Source organism: Gadus chalcogrammus, chromosome 4 (assembly GCF_026213295.1).
Source record: "Gadus chalcogrammus isolate NIFS_2021 chromosome 4, NIFS_Gcha_1.0, whole genome shotgun sequence".
In the NCBI taxonomy this organism is placed as follows: Eukaryota; Metazoa; Chordata; class Actinopteri; order Gadiformes; family Gadidae; genus Gadus; species Gadus chalcogrammus.
In genome coordinates, this window is record NC_079415.1 from 30876676 (window position 1) to 30899901 (window position 23226).

Here is a 23226-nt window from a genome sequence, read left to right on the forward strand (position 1 = left end):
CCACACTTTTGGTTACATCGCATTGCACTGACTTACACCACCTCCCATTACCTTTACCTTAGTTTCTGTTCAATCTTATGTAGTACATCATTGTTATTCCTTTACCCTGTGTGTGGCCTCCCCGGTTTATGTTCATGCCAAAGCCAAGCATGTTACACACTGAATAGATATTGTACTGAGAATGTACCAATTCCACTGAATACATATTGTACTCAAAATGTTATTCTACTGAATACAGATTGTACTGAGAACGTACCTATTCCACTGAATACAGATTGTACTGAGAATGTACCTCTTCCTCAGAAGATGTCCCCATTCTACTTTAAGTACATTTTTATTCATATCTTAAACATTTTACAAACATTGTTTTGTGTTGTCAAACATCATTCAAAATAATAAAAGAATATAAAAAAAAAAAATTGAGAATGTTATCAAAATAAACATTTCACGTTATCGACTTACTTTCTTTCTTACATTAAAAATATAAAAAGCATTCATAGTCTTATCAATTATAATGGGTTATATTTTTTAGATTACAGAGTGTTAGTGGATTAATTTATTGATCTTTTAAATTAGAGTGAAAACCACAATATGAATATAGTTCTCTCAGATCTCACATAGTAGAGATTCTAATTCAGAAAACAACATCAGTTGTTTAGGTTGTTTGATTATTTTATTATCAAACAAAGGTCCTAGTCTGTTTGATTGACAGGTGAGATGATCAGGGGGGCAGAGTTATTACCTTTATAATCATAGAGACTTGGACAGAGGATTGGATAGAGAGGCTCACTGAAGGTGCAGCCAGTAGCAGAGTAGATATGAACCCTGGCTTCCACATCATAGAAGGAGACCAGACCCTCATCATAATCAACAAACACCCCCACCTTCTGGAGCTCAGCACTCAGAGGGAGACGGACATCAGGGTCATCACTAAATAACAACCCATCCTCTTCGTAGTAAACAGTCCAGTAACCCGTCTCAGGGGTCACTATAATGAAACTGTTTCTGTTGATGGACTCTCTGGCCACTCCTAAACCCCATCCAGTCTTGTCTTTAACCTGGACCTCAAAGTAAAATCTCCCTGAGGAGAAGCTCTGCCTCGTTAGAACACATAGTTGCTTCGTAAATCTCTTCGGGTTGTCTGGGAGTTTCCTCTCTTCATCTCCATCATGTACTTGTTTCCCATCCTCAGACAGGATGAGACAGGGATGAGCTGTATCAGGATCCAGAGTCACATCTACTTCATACTGCTGGACCCTCTTCAGTTCAGCATCATCACACAGCTTCTTCATCTCCATGTTAAGTATCTCCTCCAGCTGATCCAGGGATCTCCTCATGGTCCCTACGTATGACGGAGGACGGACCTCCACCGTCGTCCAGTCCCTGGTGGGTGGAGGGTTCTTCAGGGATCTGAAGGTCTGGAGGAAGTGGAGGTGGTCTTTAGTGTGTGAGAGCTGCTTCAGCTCTGAGCTTCTATTGGTCAGATCTTCTATTTCCTTCTCCAGCTCTTTGATGAGGTCTTCAGCTTGTTTCACTGTGGATTTCAGTCTCTCTTTCACCATTTGCTTGAGATAATCCTGCCACTTTTCAATGCAGCGCATCAGAGCAGTGATGTCTGCGTCTTTCTTGCTCATTTCTACTGTGTCTTTGATCTCCTTGAGCTTTATTTTTCTCTCCTGGATCATCTGCTGAACTTCAGCCTCTATCTTCCCCAGCTGGGCCGTCTTCACTTCATATTCCTCCTTTAGAGGTACAACAGGATGGGACCTGTGGTCTTTCTCTGTGCAGAACTGACACACACACACCTGTTCAGTCTGGCAGAAGAGCTCCAGAAGTCGGTCGTGTTTCTTACACATCCTGCCTTCCAGACGGTCCATAGGCTCGGCCAGCCGATGTTTCTTCAAAACTGTGACTCTCTGATGAGGCTCCAGGTGGGTTTGGCAGAACGACATAAAACACTCCAGGCAGGACTTCACAGCCTTCAGCTGGGTCCCAGTACAAACGTCACAGGGAACTTCAGCTGGTTCAACATAAGGCTGCTCTCTTACTCTTACGGACGTTCCAAACCGATCAACCATCTCTGATAAGAGGGTATTGACCTGTAGATCAGGTCTTGTGTCGAAAAGCTTGTTGCAAACGGGACATTTGTACTTGACTTGTTCATCCAAGTACTTTGTAATACAGGTTCTGCAGAAGTTGTGTCCACATGGTGTGGAAACTGGACTGCTGAACACATCCAGACAGATGGAACATGAAAAGTTCTCCTCAGACCAGGAAGTGATTGCAGAGGCCATTCCTAGACACAGACGACAAGGTTTATGTATTGAGCAGTCACATTATTTTTGTTATTCCAAAACGGCAAAAGTGCTAAAGAGCCCATGCCATTAAAATCACATTTTTCCTGTTGTTTGTTAAATAACATAGGTCTGAATAAGTTTGTGAGCTGTGGTAAGTTTGAAATCTATGCAGTTTGTCGAGGTGGGTCTGTCTGCGTCCTGCAAGACGGAGGCGTAACATGTAGTCGGAGGAGGCGTAACATGCACTAGGAGGCGTAACATGTAGTCGGAGGCGTAACTTGTAGTTGGAGGCGTAACTTTTAGTCGGAGACGTGTCTAGTACTTTTCTAAATCGCGGAAGTGATCTGTATGTAGCAGTGGTGCGCGGGTACATAAATGACCGTAACTCGGACCTCAAATATTAGGCCTTATATAAAAATAATGCACCCGACCCGCTCATTTAAAAATATGCTCCTGATTAGATTAATCTTGATATGCTCTTGATTAGCTTAATCATAACCTTACGTGAAACTGACATCCTTGAATCATATGCATTTAAGAAAAGAAGCCTATTACAATTTTACAATGACATATAATGCATATAGCAGTTTAACGTGGGGAACCTGCTTAATGTTACACCTTTCCTGTTTCTTGGCTCTCAGACCGTAGTCCGGGAGCACAGGGGAGACGTTCCCTCCAGGGCCGATGTCCTTTCGGGGGTAACACCCTTCACTATAACCGGCAGTGGGTCTGTTTATAGGTCGGAAGACACGGGCACGGATTATCGGCGTTTGGTACTTTATTCAACAGCACAGTACACGTAACTCGGAAACACAACCGGTCTAGTTGAATTCCTCCTAGACTGACACTCGCTCAATCGCTCGTTCACTCATTCGTCGACTCATTCGCTGACGTAACTCACACACACACACACACACACACACACACACACACACACACACACACACACACACACACACACACACACACACACACACACACACACACACACACACACACACACACACACACATACGCCACTCTCGTAACATTAAGTTTAGCCCACTTTATCCCTTTATACCTTTAACAAAAAGACAGCAGATAAATAATTAAAGAATTAAAGACAGCAGATTAATAATTCAAATAAGTTATTACAACGCTTTTTGTTTTCCCGCGAAAAGTTACGCCTCCTAGTGCAAGTTACGCCTCCTAGCCTCCGACTACATGTTACGCCTCCTACTACAAGTTACGCCTCCGTCTTGCAGGACGCAGACAGGAGCAAGGTACGTTTTATTACTCTGTTTTCTGGGAATAATTGACGCAAGCAGAAACCAGAAAACAAGCCATTTTTTCGTTTTTTCGTTTTGACAAGAAAACGAAAATATAAATTTCAGTTCGTTTATTCGTTTTTTTGGTTCTTACTGAGCGAAACGAATTTACCACTCAATATCTGGTTTCCGCCGGTGGGCGGGTCCTCTTATTGGCTAAACCAGAAAACAAGCCATTTTTTCGTTTTTTCGTTTTGACAAGAAAACGAAAATCTAAATTTCAGTTCGTTTATTCGTTTTTTGGTTCTTACTGAGCGAAACGAATTTACCACTCAATATCTGGTTTCCGCCGGTGGGCGGGTCCTCTTATTGGCTAGCGTGCTTCATTGCCCTGTGCTCTTCATAATAAAAGTTCTTTCGTCTGATAATGTAGACAAAAATATTACTGTATTATAGACACTAGCAGACACAGAGGACCACACCACCCACAGTCAAGACTGACACTGCTTCAAATAACAATAATAGTATTCATAATCATTTGAAAATGAGAACTTATGAAGTTATGATGACTTCAGTGCAGTTGATGTTTAGCCACAGTTAATACATGCAGAGTAGACCTGAGGGCTTTACTACGACATCATTGTCCGACTCTGAACTATGCGCTCTGTGCGCGTTCACATCAAAAGAGCTGCGATCGCGGGCTGCTGATTTCCTCACAGCCTGAGAGCTATGAGGAATACAAGTGATTACAACACATTTCTGACAGCTGAACATTGCGCAGGGCTCTCCGTGAGACGCACGCAATTCAACCCATTCACACGCCACACAACTTGCGCCGCTATTTAACAGTGGAAGGGTAGGAATCAAATGCGTCCGGGTGAAATTTCAAAATCGTCCGGGATTTTATTAAAGCCTCAATACATGTTCACATTTAATTTGCGTTGCGTTCCTCTGGGTCTGTCACAAACTAGTTGGGCTACGCCCTCCCCTACTCAGTTCTGTTCGCTTTGCATTGGTGGAAGTGAGTAGGGGGAGTGGTTAAGTAAAGCCTTCAGATTGGACGGTTTGACTTTAGAGTTACCGTCATGTTTTGTATTATTTTTTTTACCATTATTGTTTAATAGGGACAAACATTAACACATTTCTCCATTCTCCTGCAGGGGATTGATAAAGTTCTATCTATGTAACAGAAGGAAAGCCTTACTCATATTCCATCAAATATTCATACTCATACTTTGCACACTTTACCCCAGCATTGGCCTACTGAATGCCACAGATATATTTTTAAGCATTGGACTGAATGCCACATAAATATAATGTATGTTTTGAACGTTTGCAACGTTTAAAAGTTCAGCTCAGTCTCACCAATATGCGTACAGATCGCACGGTTTGACACTTTCAAAATGCGTGCAGTACATACGCCAAATGACCATTTTGCGTGCATATGATACGCAAAACCCAGCATTAACTACTGTGGAGGGCGGATGCGTCCATTTCGCGTGCATATGATACGCAAAACCCAGCATTAACTGAATGGGAAATGCAATATTTTAGGACAGATTCACCATTAAACGTGTTTCTAATGACATTTCTAGCGAGAAATGTACTTTTTCCTTGAATAATCTTCAGTCAGTGAATGTGTATGATCTTTATTAATCTTTATTATCTGAATGGGAAATGCAATATTTTAGGACCGATTCACCATTAAACGTGTTTCTAATAACATTTCTAGCGAGAAATATACTTTTTACTTGCATGATCTTCAGTCAGTGATTGTGTCTGATCTTTTGTTTTATAGTTATAAGGAAGATTTTATCGGCTCGCTCGCATGTTTCAACGACGTCAGGTTGCTAGGGACGCTGCTTTCGCTAAACCAGCAGCTCACGTGTTTCCTGCGTTTGTGTTATTAAACCGTTACTTTATGTAACTTTTAATGATATTGTCATAACCACAGGCGAGGTAGTGAGCGAAGTAAGCTTGATAGCAGGTTTATTGGATTCCACAATCGGACAGGCAGGCACAGCTCCACCGGAAAACATCAACAACCAAAACTCCCGCCCGGAAGGAAACCCCCGGAACCCCCTCTCAGAAGGCCCGCCCCTTCCTCCCGAACCCTAGAATCAGTTAGAATCACGTTTTTCTGAGAGCCAGCCCAGTCGCCAAAAGCATACGTAAACAGTGTACGTTTTAGTGAACACTGGATTACGTCGCATTTCAACATAAAATAGCGTGTTAAGCACACACACACACACGCACACACGCACACACGCACACACGATGCATTTCGCTGCTAAAACAACAACTTGGGCTGCTTCTGGGTGGATTTTGAACGGGATGTGGGCAGGACGTCCTGCCCACATCCCGTTCAAAATGTTGAACGATGTTGATTTAACGAGGCAGGGTTATTTGAAACAATTTATTAAATAAATATTTGCGAGAGGTCATTCCATCTCCTGAGTTTGCTTCCTAATTATGTCTAGTGTACACCCCTACTGTCCACAAGTACCCCCCCCCCCCTTCCCCATATGGATTTGGATCATTGTTGCCACGTCCCAGTGGTGGTGGTATCATATATATGAAAGAGGGCATTCTATTATGATCAATTAGGAGGCCAAATCCCTAAAGGAAGTGATGCAATAGGTGACAACATTTAAGCAAGCTGTACCTTGGCGTCTCTTATATATCAAAGGGGGTCTCAAAGGACGCATAGACGCTTTAACCTGTGGCTCCAGCCATACAGGAAATGACTCAGCAAGTGCTCCATCTCGTTGCACCTCAACCAGCGGCTCGCTCGCTCGCTGAAGTTCTTCCCAGACCTACACCCTAGCCATCCTACATGCATATCTGAGAATCAGGCCTCTCTTTAACTATAACAAAAAGTTATGAGAGAAATACACATTAACTTTTTGTTATCTCATAAGCGGCGTGGTGCCGGCTCCTTTTGACCTTTTGACCCCAGACTTCTGGGGGAATAGCTGAATCAATTCATTAGTCAATCAGAAGTATGTAAATATCTTCCCGGTGGCGTAAGAGGGCGAACAAGGTGTCCGTCAGCATCTACGCTTCCAGGCGATTGCAACGGTGCCACACATGAGCATATTCGAACATGTTTAATGGTAGTAATTAGCTGTCGAAATTGGAGGCCTTATTCAATAATGAGCAGCTATTGATTTGCTTCCCGATAGAAATATGTGAACAATTACATGTTATTCAGCATCTACACGTTGAGCTGAGTCCAATGACACCAAGCATGACACTCTAGCAAATGGTAACATGTATTTGACATGGTACACCTATGGTCTGGGGCATGATCTCGGTGTGGCAAGAGGGCGAGCTTGATCTCATTGGACTCAGCTTAACGTGTAGATGCTAAATAACATGTAATTTGTCAAAAATCCCCATCGGGAAGCAAATCGACAAAAATATTACTGTATTAGACACTAGCAGACACAGAGGACCACACTACCCACAGTCAAGACTGACACAGCTTCAAATAACAATAATAGTATTCATAATCATTTGAAAATGAGAATTTATGAAGTTATGATGAGTTCAGTGCAGTTGATGTTTAGCCACAGTTAATACATGCAGAGCAGACCTTTTGGTTGTTGATGTTTTCCGGTGGAGCTGTGCCTGCCTGTCCGATTGTGGAATCCAATAAACCTGCTATCAAGCTTACTTCGCTCACTACCTCGCCTGTGGTTATGACAATATCATTAAAAGTTACATAAAGTAACGGTTTAATAACACAAACGCAGGAAACACGTGAGCTGCTGGTTTAGCGAAAGCAGCGTCCCTAGCAACCTGACGTTGTTGAAACATGCGAGCGAGCCGATAAAATCTTCCTTATAACTATAAAACAAAAGATCAGACACAATCACTGACTGAAGATTATGCAAGTAAAAAGTATATTTCTCGCTAGAAATGTTATTAGAAACACGTTTAACGGTGAATCGGTCCTAAAATATTGCATTTCCCATTCAGATAATAAAGATTAATAAAGATCATACACATTCACTGACTGAAGATTATTCAAGGAAAAAGTACATTTCTCGCTAGAAATGTCATTAGAAACACGTTTAATGGTGAATCTGTCCTAAAATATTGCATTTCCCATTCAGTTAATACTGGGTTTTGCGTATCATATGCACGCGAAATGGACGCATCCGCCCTCCACAGTAGTTAATGCTGGGTTTTGCGTATCATATGCACGCAAAATGGTCATTTGGCGTATGTACTGCACGCATTTTGAAAGTGTCAAACCGTGCGATCTGTACGCATATTGGTGAGACTGAGCTGAACTTTTAAACGTTGCAAACGTGCAAAACATACATTATATTTATGTGGCATTCAGTCCAATGCTTAAAAATATATCTGTGGCATTCAGTAGGCCAATGCTGTGGTAAAGTGTGCAAAGTATGAGTATGAATATTTGATGGAGTATGAGTAAGGCTTTCCTTCTGTTACATAGATAGAACTTTATCAATCCCCTGCAGGAGAATGGAGAAATGTGTTAATGTTTGTCCCTATTAAACAATAATGGTAAAAAAAATAATACAAAACATGACGGTAACTCTAAAGTCAAACCGTCCAATCTGAAGGCTTTACTTAACCACTCCCCCTACTCACTTCCACCAATGCAAAGCGAACAGAACTGAGTAGGGGAGGGCGTAGCCCAACTAGTTTGTGACAGACCCAGAGGAACGCAACGCAAATTAAATGTGAACATGTATTGAGGCTTTAATAAAATCCCGGACGATTTTGAAATTTCACCCGGACGCATTTGATTCCTACCCTTCCACTGTTAAATAGCGGCGGAAGTTGTGTGGCGTGTGAATGGGTTGAATTGCGTGCGTCTCACGGAGAGCCCTGCGCAATTTTCAGCTGTCAGAAATGTGTTGTAATCACTTGTATTCCTCATAGCTCTCAGGCTGTGAGGAAATCAGCAGCCCGCGATCGCAGCTCTTTTGATGTGAACGCGCACAGAGCGCATAGTTCAGAGTCGGACAATGATGTCGTAGTAAAGCCCTCAGGTCTACTCTGCATGTATTAACTGTGGCTAAACATCAACTGCACTGAAGTCATCATAACTTCATAAGTTCTCATTTTCAAATGATTATGAAAACTATTATTGTTATTTGAAGCCGTGTCAGTCTTGACTGTGGGTGGTGTGGTCCTCTGTGTCTGTTAGTGTCTATAATACAGTAATATTTTTGTCGACATTATCAAACGAAAGAACTTTTATTATGAAGAGCACAGGGCAATGAAGCACGCTAGCCAATAAGAGGACCCGCCCACCGGCGGAAACCAGATATTGAGTGGTAAATTCGTTTCGCTCAGTAAGAACCAAAAAACGAATAAACGAACTGAAATTTAGATTTTCGTTTTCTTGTCAAAACGAAAAAACGAAAAAATGGCTTGTTTTCTGGTTTCTGCTTGCGTCAATTATTCCCAGAAAACAGAGTAATAAAACGTACCTTGCTCGTACGGCTGTTGTTACAGCCCACTGCACAACAAATTGCCGGCATGACTGTCGGTGGATTGTGGTCGCAGCTGTTTTTTGTTGGTGTTGACTGAAATCAGTTGGTCAGTGGGTGGGAGGGATCGGTCGTCAAGATGGCGGTGTCACGTTAAAATTGTACCGGGGGCGAAAATTGTACCGGCCTACGTCATCGTTTGTTTACATCCTGACAACCTGCCCTGCAACAGACGACGCGATGCAGAAAACATGTTTCCAAACGACGAAATAACATAATACAGATAGCGGATCGCTATCTGTATTATGATAGATAGCAATAACACTTGTTTTTACTTTATATTTGTATTGTATTTAATTGTTTAATCGAAACAATAAAAAAATTTGCCCGCAAGACGGGCGATCGCGTCAAATGACGTGTCAAATCACGTAGGAAGGTTCTTGAACATTCTAGACTATGAAACCTGCTTAAAACACTGAGTTTACTAGCTAAATTCGATTAAACAATTCAATACAATACAAATATAAAGTAAAAACAAGTGTTATCTAGCGATCCGTTATCTGTATCATGTTTCAAGAACCCTCCTACGTCATTTGACGCGATCGCCCGTTTCGCGGGCAAAACATTTGTCATTTGACGCGATCGCCCGTTTCGCGGGCAATTTTTTGTATTGTTTTGATTAAACAATTAAATACAATACAAATATAAAGTAAAAACAAGTGTTATCGCTATCTATCATAATACAGATAGCGATCCGCTATCTGTATTATGTTATTTCGTCGTTTGGAAACATGTTTTCTGCATCGCGTCGTCTGTTGCCGGGCAGGTTGTCAGGATGTAAACAAACGATGACGTAAGCCGGTACAATTTTCGCCCCCGGTACAATTTTAACGTGACAGCGGCGCAAAGCTACAGTGACGTCACGTGAACCTTATGAATAGGCAGACCGTCGCCGTTCTCACTGACCCAACAGTTTATTCGATGTAGTTGCTTTTGCGTTGGCTACAGCCCACAGTAGCCTGTGTATTAATTGGGAAATAAATCGCCAGAAAACCCCAGTTCCGTCTCGTGGCATTTTTACAGAGGGACGCTACAATGTAATGTTTTCATTTCATTTTGTTGTGTTAAGAATGTATTATTTTTTTAAGGTCTTGATGTCTAATTACCTTAATAGAGCCATATTAAAATGAGAAATTAGGGAGATTTTTATTTAACTGTTGTATGGAAATGTTTATTTAAGGGTAAACTTGTTCTGTAGAAACTGTTTGAATCATAAAATATTTGTTTTAGTTTTTTCTGTAGGTATAGGTCATTGGTGTTGAGACAGTTGGGTTGAGACGAACTTCTGCTTCAAGCATTGTTCCTAAGGCTCTGTAGAAATGGTGAGTATTTAAATGCTTTATTTGATTCACTTGACTTATTTAAACTTAAAGGTTGGGTACGCGATTTGCGAAACGCCAGCAGATTTTGAAAATACACAACTCAAATGGTCCTACCCCCTCCCCTTCAACGCTGACTCTGACTCCACCCATTCCAAGTACCTGGACGCGCAATCATGCACGAGCGCGAACAGAGATGCGCGAGAGCGAGCCAGGCTAGCGTAGGTTTTCGTTTAACAACATGGCACTACATTCAGCTGTAAATTGCACCCAGTACCGCGGGAAGTAGGGGTTTTGGGGGTGCTGCAACACCCCCTGTCCGAGGCCCTGTCTTATCACAGAAACGATCATTTCTAAAAACCAAAGTGGAGATTTCTGAAAACGCCGGTTATGTGTTGTCGTATCAACGGGGAGAAACGGGATTTTAGGTTCTGAAGCGTCACATTATGCACCAGGAAATGCTTAACGTCATGTGAGCATCCGCTGTACCGTATTGGTCCGAATATAAACACAAACCCCATTGTAATACGACCTATATTTGGAAAAAAGATTTGAAGACCAGATCTTGATTTCATGAATAAATAAATTGTATTAATTTATATATAATTTTATAAACTATTTTTAGAAAATGTATGTTTGTTTCATATAATTGTATTGGAAGTCCTGGTTTTCACTAGGGTTGCCGCGGTGTGGACATTTTCACACCGAGTAATACACTCGTCTCAACACCGGTATTCCCGAGTATAAACGGTATAAACTTTGAAACTAGGTCAACCGCCACACAAGCATCGGTTTTTAGACCCTTCTCGTCCTTCAGTTGCCGCCAACGTTCAAAGCAGCGCCTAGGATTATTCTTGATTTCAGTTTTTCTCTTTCAGCGTTTTTATTATCAATTACTCTCTGAAAAAGAGTTTTCCTTCTCTTTGCTGGTGGTGGTGGTGGTGGTGGTGGGGATTGTGGCGTCTTGTCTGCCATGGAAATTGTCTTCTACTGCTAGGTCCAAATGTGGATTAACTAGTTCCAGTAGATACCGCAGGATAACAACAAACAGGAGCTTGCTCTGGGTCACGAGCTCTGGGTCCCGAGTACTGCACGAAGGGGTCGCGCGCGGGGCGCGGGGGAGGGGGGGGAGGGGGAGTGCAGTACGACCGTTTGATTGACGTACTTACTGTCCAATGAAACTCGGTGGCAATGGATATGATTGGCTGGAGTTTTTCGAGCCCTGCACGTTCCACAGATGATTGACAAGTTTAATTTTCATGTCAGTACTTCTAACTCAGTGGCTGTAAGCGGGTTATGATAAGGATTTCAAGTAATTTTGCAAAAATGGCCAAAAAAGCAAATCACCTATGCAACCTTTAATAGTATTAGAATGTTGCTGTCAATTTATGAAAATTAATCTTAATATTTTGGTACTGTGTGATAACATTAGCCTGCAGTAATATACTTTCCTGTGTGATTTATTAGGTCCCCATTCAACAGTTTAAAAGCACCATGAACAATGAATTGCATAAACTACAATAAAGAGTAAATGTGAAGCATGTTGACCGATTCTTTTAGGAAAGCTATATGGATGTATTTGGTTGGCTGGCCTAACATTTTTCCCTCTTTCTCTCTTTCCAGTGATATGGCAGTGTAAGGGGTGTTCCGTTGCAGTAGGTAGTAGGTCTTTACTTCTTACTCATTATAAACTCAAGCATCCACATTTTGGGCGCACCATCCACTATCCATGTACATTTAAGACTTGGAATGCTTTAATTGTACACCAAAGTAGAGTTCATTCAACACAAGTTAGTCTGACTCAAAAAGAGTTGGTTACTTTCAGCTGTCACTTATGTAGATGCAAATTTCTATCTAATGAAAGGGAATACTTTATTAATATCAACATACATCTGAGGAGAAATGAAATTGTCTCTGACATGTTTGTTGGCTGTACTTTTCAAACCAATATTTATGAAACATTTATGTCTCATAAGAGAAGCCGACACACACCTCATAACCTAAACTGATTTTATTCCTGGTATTGTGTTAACGACTACATTAGCATCACCATCATTACATGATTCTTCAGCTGATTGCCAGGATGAGGAGTTTGTGGAAGAGGAAGTTTCTGTTGCACCCCTAGGTTTGGAAGACCAATACAGACCAATTTATATATTTTAAATATAAGATCATTAGAAAATGAAATAATCAAATGATTGTCTTATTTTTATTTTCAGATAAATGCAGAATTTAAGCGCATTACCACCATGCCCCTGCAATCCAGATTTCTGGCACAGCTGGATGTAAGATCTGACAAACTTCTAAAGCTGTTCGAAAAACGAGGAGGACAGATAGGCAAGCGTCTTGAGAGAACTTTGGCCCCCATGACTCAAGTAAGAATGAATTTTTGGGAAATAAAATACTGAATTTATAGAGAAATTTGATAGAGGAAAAAGGATTCCAAACAAATGTCTTTCTCTTCTAATCTACATGACCTAGGAAGTTTACGTTGATGCAGGGCGGGAATGTGTTCTCAAGTGGCTGTGTGTGTACCTCAACGAAGACCCAGCAAATCTTGTCAGGGAGTTCGTGGTGAGTGAAGTTATTTTACCGATTTTGATATTTTTTTGAACACCAAAATGCGTAGTTAAAGGGGACCTATTATGCTTTTTCGACTTTTATGACCTATAAACATTGTTATGATTGATGGTCATGTTTAACCATACTTCTCCGCCCCCCTCCTGCCAACCCAACTCCGTTGTGATTGGTTACCTTCCTTGAAGCGCGCGCGGGCAGATTTGACCAGGCATATGGGGGCATGGCAGGAGTGCCTCTACGTAGATGATTTCCCGGAAATGTGAACAAGTGAATCGCAAACGTTGTCCCGAGTGTTTAGCGCTCTGCACAGCCACCCCAGACTGTCAGCAGGGAATACGTCGAAATGCATGTACGTCATTATTTGACACTTGAGTATGGTTAAACATGACTATCAATCATTATAACAACGTTCATAGGTCATAAAAGTCGAAAAAGCATAATGGGTCCCCTTTAATGAAATAGATCTAGGCTACTGTACTGATGCAAATTACGCAACACACTTCCGTTGTGTTTAGTAACATTTATATTGGTTGCTCGACCTTAAGGTCTGGTTAGCTTAATTTTTGCTTCCATTACATGACACACAGGTGAGTGCTTTATCCAAGTTAAAACTTGACTATAAAATGAACCCTCTCGTGTTTATCGGCACAACACTATATAGGCATTTTAATTTGAAACATGTACAGTCTGCATTTAAGTTTAACAAAGAGAAAAGGAGAGGCTCACAGACTAGCTTAAATTATTTAAAATGAAAAAATATTTTAAATAGCTGCACTTTCATTATAATTCCATTGTAAATATGATTTTTGTTTTTTCTGACTCCGATTTATTTGTGATTTCACTGTTCAGGCAGAGGACGAAGCCGCCATCAAAGAATCGATTGAGGACACCACGGTGGGAATATTTGTCGTGAAAAATGATGCAACCAGTGGTCCAGAGGACGTGGGGATTGTCCTGGAAGGCCTGCAGATAATGCAAGGACTGGACAACACTGCATTAGCTGCTGCCATATTGTTTGGCCTAATGTATGTATTGAACCTCAACTACCCTCCTGAGCTAAAGAACACTTTGAAGTGCGCCAAAAAGTTGTGATGGAGCTGGACGGCACCACGCTCTCAAAGAAAGCCCAAGTTCTCAAAAACAGACTGAGTGAGCTGTTGTCCTAACCCTGCTCATTGACTTGATTCTGGACTGTACACATGCAACTTTGCGGTTCTTTGTTCTTGCAGTATTTACATACAGCATGTCTACTGTATTATCAAATGAATGTTTTCTCTGGAGCTCATGCGTTCCCAAAATGTGACTCAGATTTGCTGTTTTCTCTTATAGTAATAGAGCTGCTGAATGAGCAGTTGCCATGGACTATGTTTGCTCTGTGAATGCACTTGTCTTTTGACATGCACTCATGCAGCTTTAGTATTCCTGTATTCTTTTGGCAGTATTTAGATTCTTGGAAAAATTACATTTTTCGTAGTATTAATGATGTTGTCTAGGTCTACTCATTGTTTGTTGCGCGGTGATTCATTCAAAACACTGGCAGTACTTTTTTATTTTATTATTTAATTAGAATTTTATGCAAAGTAAAAAAAAACATAATGCAACCTAACATGTACACTACCTGTCCGTACTTATGTGCTATAAATCCTTTGTTAGTGCTCAGCCTCTGTAAACCAAGGACCTATGGACATGCAATTTGTAGGCAGGACAAGCATTCTCCAGAGTCAGCTCTAAGTTACACATGCCTAACACTGGCTGTGCTATTTTATTTTATTTTCATTTAATCGAGCAAAGTAATGGGATTTCAGTGTTAAATGTTGTATTGGGATTTCAAGCTTTGGGATTTCAGTGTTAAATGTAGTATTTGAAAGAAATACAATAGAAGTTGGTTATTTGTGCCTTATTTTGTCTCATACTTACTTGAGCAGTAAGTATGAGACTAAACATATAGTCTCATACTTTTTTTTTTTTTTTTTTACATGTTTTGAAAGATGAATCACATTATTTTCTGTCCATATACTGTTATATTAAATCAAATATCAATTATTTTACAACCTTTTTCCATTAAAAACCAGCTAAGAACAGCACATTTCTGTCTATTTAATCAGTATTATTCGTAATACAACATTTATTAACCATATTTCTAGGTAATTTCATCGTTTTAAAATGTGAATGTGTCTAATTAAACATTAAAAACAACATGAAAATAAGGCAAAATCTTGTTAAAATGTCAACTTTAAACTGTTTTAAAGTGTGAATGTTTCTAATTAAACATTAAAAACAACATGAAAATAAGGCAAAATCTTGTTAAAATTACAACTTTAAACGGTTTTAAAATGTGAATGTTTCTAATTAAACATTAAAATCAACATGAAAATAAGGCAAAATCTTGTTAAAATTACAACTTTAAACTGTATTTTAATTATGGAAATTAACCGTATTTTTACGAATAAAGAAATTATCTTTTATTTCACAGTATTTTCTGGCACCCCAGCTGCCAGAATATTACCGTTTATTTACGTTGTTTTTTTTTACAGTGTAGGCTTCAACACACACGCACACGCACGCACGCACGCACGCACACACACACAGCTTTTACTGAGACTAATGATGGAGTCATGATGTATCAGGCTGAGCTCTGAGATGGACAACAGTCACAGACAGAGAGATCCTCTTCTTACCTCTTAGCTTTGCTCTGGCGGCCATGTTCCCAAGACAGAGTGGTCTTAGAGGTAGAACCCCCCACCTCTCTCTCCTCATCCATAGTAGACTGGAGACATGGACACAAACACAACTCCATATTGTTTCTACGGCCACTCAGTGTTTATTTTCTGCTTTTATATGAGCTGTGTATTCCGCTCACAGGGGGCTGTTTCTCTGTCTCTCTGGACAAGAGGCAGGATGGTCTTTCCTGGACGCAGATATATAGGCCCTCTCATTCTCAATGAGGGGAAAGATGTGGAGATGCTGCCTGGAAGTGTCTAATACACTCTTTAATAACTATTCATCATTCCACACACAAGGTCTCAAAGGGCTTCAATTGTGTCTGATAAGATCAAGTTCACCGTGCGGATATCATACCGACTGCTCCCTGTGTTGGTAAAACCGCTCTGAAGGCAGGACCATGTATGGACTTCCTCATGTGGTTTGACATCACAACAGATCTGTGATGCAGGCTCGCAGAGAACATGATCCAGTGCAAGATGACGTTTAAACACTCACTAACCAAGATGGCCGCCTTGCTGTCTAAATAATATAATCATAATACCGCAATGCAAATATAATAACTGCTCATTCTGTCCCAAGTACCTTTAAAGTCACCCAAGTACATAAGGAGACACAAGAAGAAAAAGTCATTATTAACGTCAACCTGACGCTTGACTCCAGGCTGGAAGGTTCAGGGTTCGATCCCCAATGCCCACAGTGTATCACGTAGCATCCTGTAGAGCAGGAATCTTAAAAATGATCAACCTACTGATAAGATACAAGCTATTCATATTCATGATCTATCACGGATAAGAGTGGACTACAGTATCTTACTTCCTGTTGGACCAGTTCCCCTCCCAGTTCATACTCCTCCCAGGACTAACCTCTTATAGGCGGCTGATTCATTCGACTCCAGCTGTATTAAATTGCGACATTTTGCTGTAAGTGTACATGAATCATTTAAACGTCTTGAGAGTAGTAACCAAATGATTTGACACAGGGTCCATTTTGAAACCCTCGAAAAGGTGCACTGCAGCACCACCTGCTGGTGAGAGGCTGTCAGTGGGATTGGCTGAGCTGAAGAACACGGACCAGTCGTCACCAGTGACCTATGTGTTGAGGTGGTCACTGAAGAGTTAATTCACCTCGAAGGTCATGTCCCTCTCATACGAATGATGCTCTCAGATATAGAGTAGGCCTACACTACTGCAGAATGATGAGGCCCACAGAGAACAAGACCCAGTACAAGATGAGATCTAAACACCTTCACTAACCAAGATGGCCGTCTTCCTGTCTAAATAATGCAATCATAATACCGCACTACAATATAACAACTCTCCATTCTTTCCTAAGTACCTTTAAAGTCCCACAGGACACTTAGTGTGATTTAGAACAAATCCTAAATCAGAGGAAACATATTTAACCTCAACCTGATGCCTGACTTTACATTGACATTATCATTATTAACTTCAACCTGACGCTGGCTGGAAAGTTCTGGGTTTCGATCCCCAATGCCCACAGTTTAAAACGTAGCATTCTACAGAGCAGGAATCTACCAAATTATTCAATAGCGTTTTTGTCGAATAGCAATGCATCCATACATTTACTAACATTTGTAACCATCCCCCTATTAATAAGATTCAAAGTTATTCATATTTATGATCTATCACGGATCAGAGTGGACTACAGTACCTGTGTTGTCTTCCTGCTGTTATTAAGTGAGCAACACCAAACTGTCTGACTCATAACAAGGAAAAGATGAACCAACCAGTTTGACCAGTTCCCCTCCCAGTTCATACTCCTCCCAGACATGAACAAACATGCTAAGGTGGCTGATCCAAGAACAATAACTTTATTAAAATAAGAACGATGGACAGAGAGCTGTGATGTGTAGAAGCTCAGAGAAAAACCAAGAGACACTTCAACAAGGCCTGTAGAGACACTCTACAGGTCACGGATTCAGCTGCCTCTCTACAGCAGAACCAACAGAACATAGATACCATGTTAAAATAATAAAGAGACTGATAACGTCATGGATAGAAGCACATCAAGTAGAAAGGGCTTCCTCTGCTCTGTGTCTGCTGAACACCTCCATGTACAATCCTCCTCCATCCTATAAAGACATCATCACCTTGTTTATATGAACACTTTATTTGCGTCAGTGTAAATGTATGTATCACTAGAATCAATAGATGGATGATTGCTCTTTTCAGAAGAGCAGAGTACTGAGTGGAGTGTCCTCAGAGTACACGATACTCAGAGTACACGATACTCAGAGTACAGAGTACTCAGTAAGGGTTAGCATTTTGTACTGGCGTCTGATTCTATAACAGACTAGGTATTTAGTTTACTATTTCCTTCATTCATTCCTCTTAAAGGAGTCATCTCGTTGGGTTGGATTCGTCTTGTATTTTTTCCTACCTCACACCCTTTACTGGGTGTGACTTACACCCTGACAGGTATGGAATGGCCAAGGCAAGGCGCACGCACAAACACACACACACCACACGTTGTTCTATCTGGATGAGATACTCTCATGATTGTGTGAGGGTCACCTGCTACCGTTTGTGCAGAAATAGTTTTTTTTAACCAAAAACAGATTGCTATGGTCCCATGAGTGTGATGTCAACACCACAAATTAATAGAAGAGCCTCCATGGCTCCTATTCATGTAGTCATCTGCCTTCATGTAGGTAAGGGTGAGGGTGTTTTGATGCATTTGAACTCCTTGTCATGTTGCTGTGACATCATGTCTCCAGACAGAGCTGGAAGTCTGTCAAGGGTACTTTTTTATTTAAATCAGGAAACCAACATTGTTGTATGTCATTGTAATGGGTTCACAGAGCGCTTGGACACCAGGTTTGCTCCTTGAACAGAAAGTCATTTTATTTTCAGTTCAACAAAGACCAACAAAACACAACTCGGTTAAAGGTAAATTATAACTCTGCTCAAAGCGGTCACAGGGTGCGTTCAATGCGATCTCTGTCGGCGATCGCCCCTGTCTCTCCGCTCCCGATCCTTCATGGATTCCCCTTCTCACTACAACACAAAGCAGGCACATAAGTACAAACACTCCCTGATTGGCCTGAGTGCGACACCTGCTCGCACTCAGGTCCAACCCCCCCACAGCCCATCCGGTGCGCTCGCAACCTGCCCATACTCCCCCTGCAGGCCAGGACGTCGCACGTCCCCCCACACTATCCATCCTTTATTTTTTCTTCATTCCTCCTTCCTCCTCAAACTCCACCCTCTCTCCTCCCCTTCCTCATCCTACCCCTCCCGCCCGTCAATACCTCCACCCACACCCTTCATACCTCTTCCTCTCTCCTCCTCCTCCCCCTCCCTCCCTCCTCCTCCTCCTCCTCCTCCTCCTCCTCCTCCTCTTCCTCCTCAGAAGCGTTCCCCCATAGTGCTCTCCAAGAAGCCCAACAACATGTACTCGGCCGGGGTCACCTACACCCCCGACCTCAGCTGTCCTCCACCCTCTCCACCTTCCTCCCCCTACACACACACACACACACACACACACACACAACACACCACACACACACACACACACACACACACACACACACACACACACACACACACACACACACCACACGGAGTGTGTGTGTTCCGTTGCCCCTGAGCAACGGAAACACATCAAATGATTTTTTTATTTATTTATATTTTTGACTTTATAATGCCTGGACAGGTGTGTGTGTGGCCTATGTTTATGTGTATGTGTGTGTGTGTGTGTGTGTGTGCCGGTGTATGGTGTGTGTGTGTGTGTGTGTGTGTGTGGTGTGTGTGTGTGTGTGTTGTGTGTGTGTGTGTGTGTGTGTGTGTTGTGTGTGTGGTGTGTGTGTGTCCTAACAGATATGGAGAGATAAGGGGGAGATAATGTGTGTTGTTTAACCAAAGCTAGCTCCCTGAATGTGTAACTGAACAGTTTCTTTATTTAGTTCATTTTTTAGTTTGTTTCTGTATGTTTTGTTTCTCTCACGGGGAACAAGGCACTGAACGGTGGTCATCGTTCCTCTGCATACAGTGATCCTATTGGCTCATCTTATCCTGGAGCTTTCTGTTAGGTATCCTCCTGACTTGATCTGTTTTATTAGGTTGAACAAAGGCAAACAAATGGTAAAGGATAAGGAATGTTGAGTGAAGACGTGTCCCAAAGAATGTCCTCTCATATCTAGATAAATATTGATGGTCATTATAGTGTTGCTAAGGGGGGGAGGGGGCAATATCCTTCTGAACACTAAACGATTGTGTGTGTGTGTGTGTGTGTGTGTGTGTGTGTGGTGTGTGTGTGTGTGTGTGTGTGTGTGTGTGTGTGTGTGTGTGTGTGTGTGTGTGTGTGTGTGTGTGTGTGTGTGTGTGTGTGTGTGTGTGTGTGTGTGTGTGTGTGTTTGTCAGAACTACTTTACCAGCAGGGGGGGCTCTAGTACTTCAAACGGGGAACATTTTCCAAAAGCAAAAGGAGATCCCACTGACCAGACTGTATCGCTGGTCTAGTGCTCTCAGCTCTGCTGCTCGTGTGTGCACTGTGCGCGTGCATATCGGGGAGAGAAGAGTTCATGTAGCAGCGTAGCGCCAATAAAAAGCTCTTTGTCATAGTTTCCGTCGAAATCGGATCGGGGTTGGATCTAAAGTATTTGGGGAAGCCCCGGAAACCCGAATATACCGATGATCCCAGTTACAATTGCAAATAACCGCTAAATCACCACAATGTCTCTCGTTCTTCACCGGCTCTCTTTTAAACTCCAGAAAGAAGAGAACACACATCAACGCATTTGAAGAGGCCGACACGGTGAATGAATGTAGTGCACTCGCGTGCCGTGGGGGCGGACTGGCGGAGCCAGGTGTTAGGGGAGAAAGTGAGAGTACTTCATGTTGAGGAAACGAAACCTAAAGCGACCCCGACGTGGAAGCTGTTCTCTCTTCCAGGAGAAAAATACACTCATTAAATTGTCGGACGGACAGAAACAACAAGAAGGTGAGTTAAGCAGACCACAAGTCCCATCCTGTTGTACCTCTAAAGGAGGAATATGAAGTGAAGATGGCACACCTGGGGAAAATAGAGGCTGAAGTTCAGCAGATGATTCAGGAGAGAAAGAATCATATTCTGGAGATTAAAGACACAGTCAAACGCAGCAAAGCAGATGCAGACAGAGAGATGGCTGATGGTGTGCAGGTCCTCACTGCTCTGATATGCTGCATTGAAAAGTACCAGGATGATCTCAACCAAATGGTTAAAGAGAGACTGAAATCCACAGAGAAACAAGCTGAAGACCTCATCAAAGAGCTGGAGCAGGAAATAGAAGATCTGACCAATAGAAGCTCAGAGGTGAAGCAGCTCTCACACACTAAAGACCACCTCCACTTCCTCCAGGCCTTCAAATCCCTGAAGGAATCCTCCACCCACCAGGGACTGGACGACGGTGGAGGTCCGTCCTCCGTCATACGTAGGGACCTTGAGGAGATCCCTGGATCAGCTGGAGGAGACACTGAACATGGAGATGAAGAAGCTGGGTGATGCTGAACTGAAGAGGGTTCAGCAGTATGAAGTAGATGTCACTCTGGATCCTGATACAGCTAGTTCCAGTCTCATCCTGTCTGAGGATGGGAAACAAGTACATCATGGAGGTGTAAGGAAGAAACTCCCAGACAACCCTAAGAGATTTACAAAGTATATTAATGTCCTCACGAGGCAGAGCTTCTCCTCGGGAGATTTTACTTTGAGGTCCAGGTAAAGACAAGACTGCATGGTATATAGGAGTGGCCAGAGAGTCCATCGTCCGAAACGGTGAGACCGTAATAACCCCTGAGAATGGTTACTGGACTCTTTACTACGATGAGGATGGGTGTTGTTATTTAGTGATAACCCTGATGTCTGTCTCCCTCTGAGAGCTGAGATCCAGAAGGTGGGGGTGTTTGTTGATTATGATGAGGGTCTGGTCTCCTTCTATGATGTGGAAGCCAGGTTCATATCTACTCTGCTACCGGCTTCACCTTTACTGAGCCTCTTTATCCATTCCTCTCTCCATGTTTACATGAAGAAGGTACAAACTCTGCCCCCCTGATCCTCTCACCTGTCAATCAAACAGACTAGGACCTTTGTTTGATAGCAAAATAATCAAACAACCAAAACAACTTACAGGGCCAATTGCTCTGTCAGTTAGCATTGCTGCGCTTTAAAACCATACTCCTTAAAACTGAGGTTTTGGAGTTTAACACGCAGCTGCGTACGAGGTTGAACGTGATTGCTGTGTAACGACTCATACAGGATCAGTTGATTCCCAGCTGACTCGGTTTTAAACTGCTTGGAAACCGGAAGTACTCTGATTTCTAGTATACCCCAGCAGATTGCAGTCTTAACTTAATGGTGGATGCATTTTGTTCTATAATTACCAAACAAAAACATAATGGGAATATAAAGTGAACTTTAATATAATAAACTATAATAAATAAAAAGCTAATAATGTTGAAACATATTATGAAATAGCCTAGGCTACTTTTTGTGGAAATCTGAGTCTGGAATCTGCCCTCACCTACGTCAATCAATTACTTGTCATTGCTAACCCTTTTAGTTCAGCATTGACGTCTTTATGTTTCATTGAATGGTATCCTCTGTGCGTTCTTTTTTTTTTTTTTACACACAAATAATCTGTTCTTTGTAGAGTTTTAGCTGGGCACTTTAAGCAACTCCTATATTATAGCCTGTATATACTGAAGGCCTATCTGGTGCAATATGAGTAAATGTATCATACCCTATTAATAATAATTCATAAAACTAATTCTGTGTGTGTGTTTTCTGGTTTAGTCCCCTCTTACACCACGTTAGTTCCGAGATTAGACTAACAAGCACAAAATACGCCCTCTAGTGTCTGATATGAATTTCTCTGCAGGACACAGCAATTGAGATCAAGGTAAAACGCCGCTGCAGGTTAAACCACAATTACATATGACACTGCAATGGAGCTTAAGACGTCACGTGACTTCTTGAGTTTAAAACAGAGTTAAACTCTAAAAAGTGGCTAAACTAGCGACAAGCTAGTAGGCCTAATCTCTGCTATAGTTCTGAGAGAACCTGTATTTATATTATACTGTTTGTTGTCATCTGACAAGGAGCCTTTCATTAAGCAACTAAAATAAAATAAACATAACGTAACCCGTTATAATGATTAAAATACCCTTTGGTTCAATGTATGTTTAATGATGTCAAATGGTTAAAGGTTGCAGTAAAGTAAAATGTCGAAATGCGAAATTTCCATTTTTATCAAATAATCGATTTATTTTTAACGTAACAGTTTTAACAGTTTATTTTTCCAAATAATGTATAGAAGCATATTCAAATGTTTGCACACTTTTCAGATTTGAATAAAATTGTAAAAAAAATAGTAGAATGCGGACAATATCTGTGAAATTCTCAGTACAATATGTATTCATTACGTATGCATTCAGTAGAATAGCTACATTCTCAGTGGAATATGAATACATATTTCACTGAGAATGTAGGTACTCAGTACTGTATGTAGAATTGGTACATTCTCTGT

At 41.6% G+C, this 23226-nt stretch overlaps 1 protein-coding gene across 1 annotated transcript; it reads right to left on the reverse strand.

Annotated features, from left to right (window-relative positions):
- Positions 1-510: 510 nt before the first annotated feature.
- Positions 511-17404, reverse strand: LOC130380451 (E3 ubiquitin-protein ligase TRIM39-like). Its single transcript, XM_056587668.1, has 3 exons — positions 17376-17404; positions 15659-15747; positions 511-2296 (listed from the first exon to the last, which is right to left on the reverse strand). Exons 2-3 carry the CDS (start codon positions 15735-15737, stop codon positions 693-695), a joined length of 1683 nt encoding a protein of 560 aa, XP_056443643.1. The 5' UTR covers positions 15738-15747; positions 17376-17404; the 3' UTR covers positions 511-692.
- Between the last annotated feature and the right edge of the window lie 5822 nt (positions 17405-23226).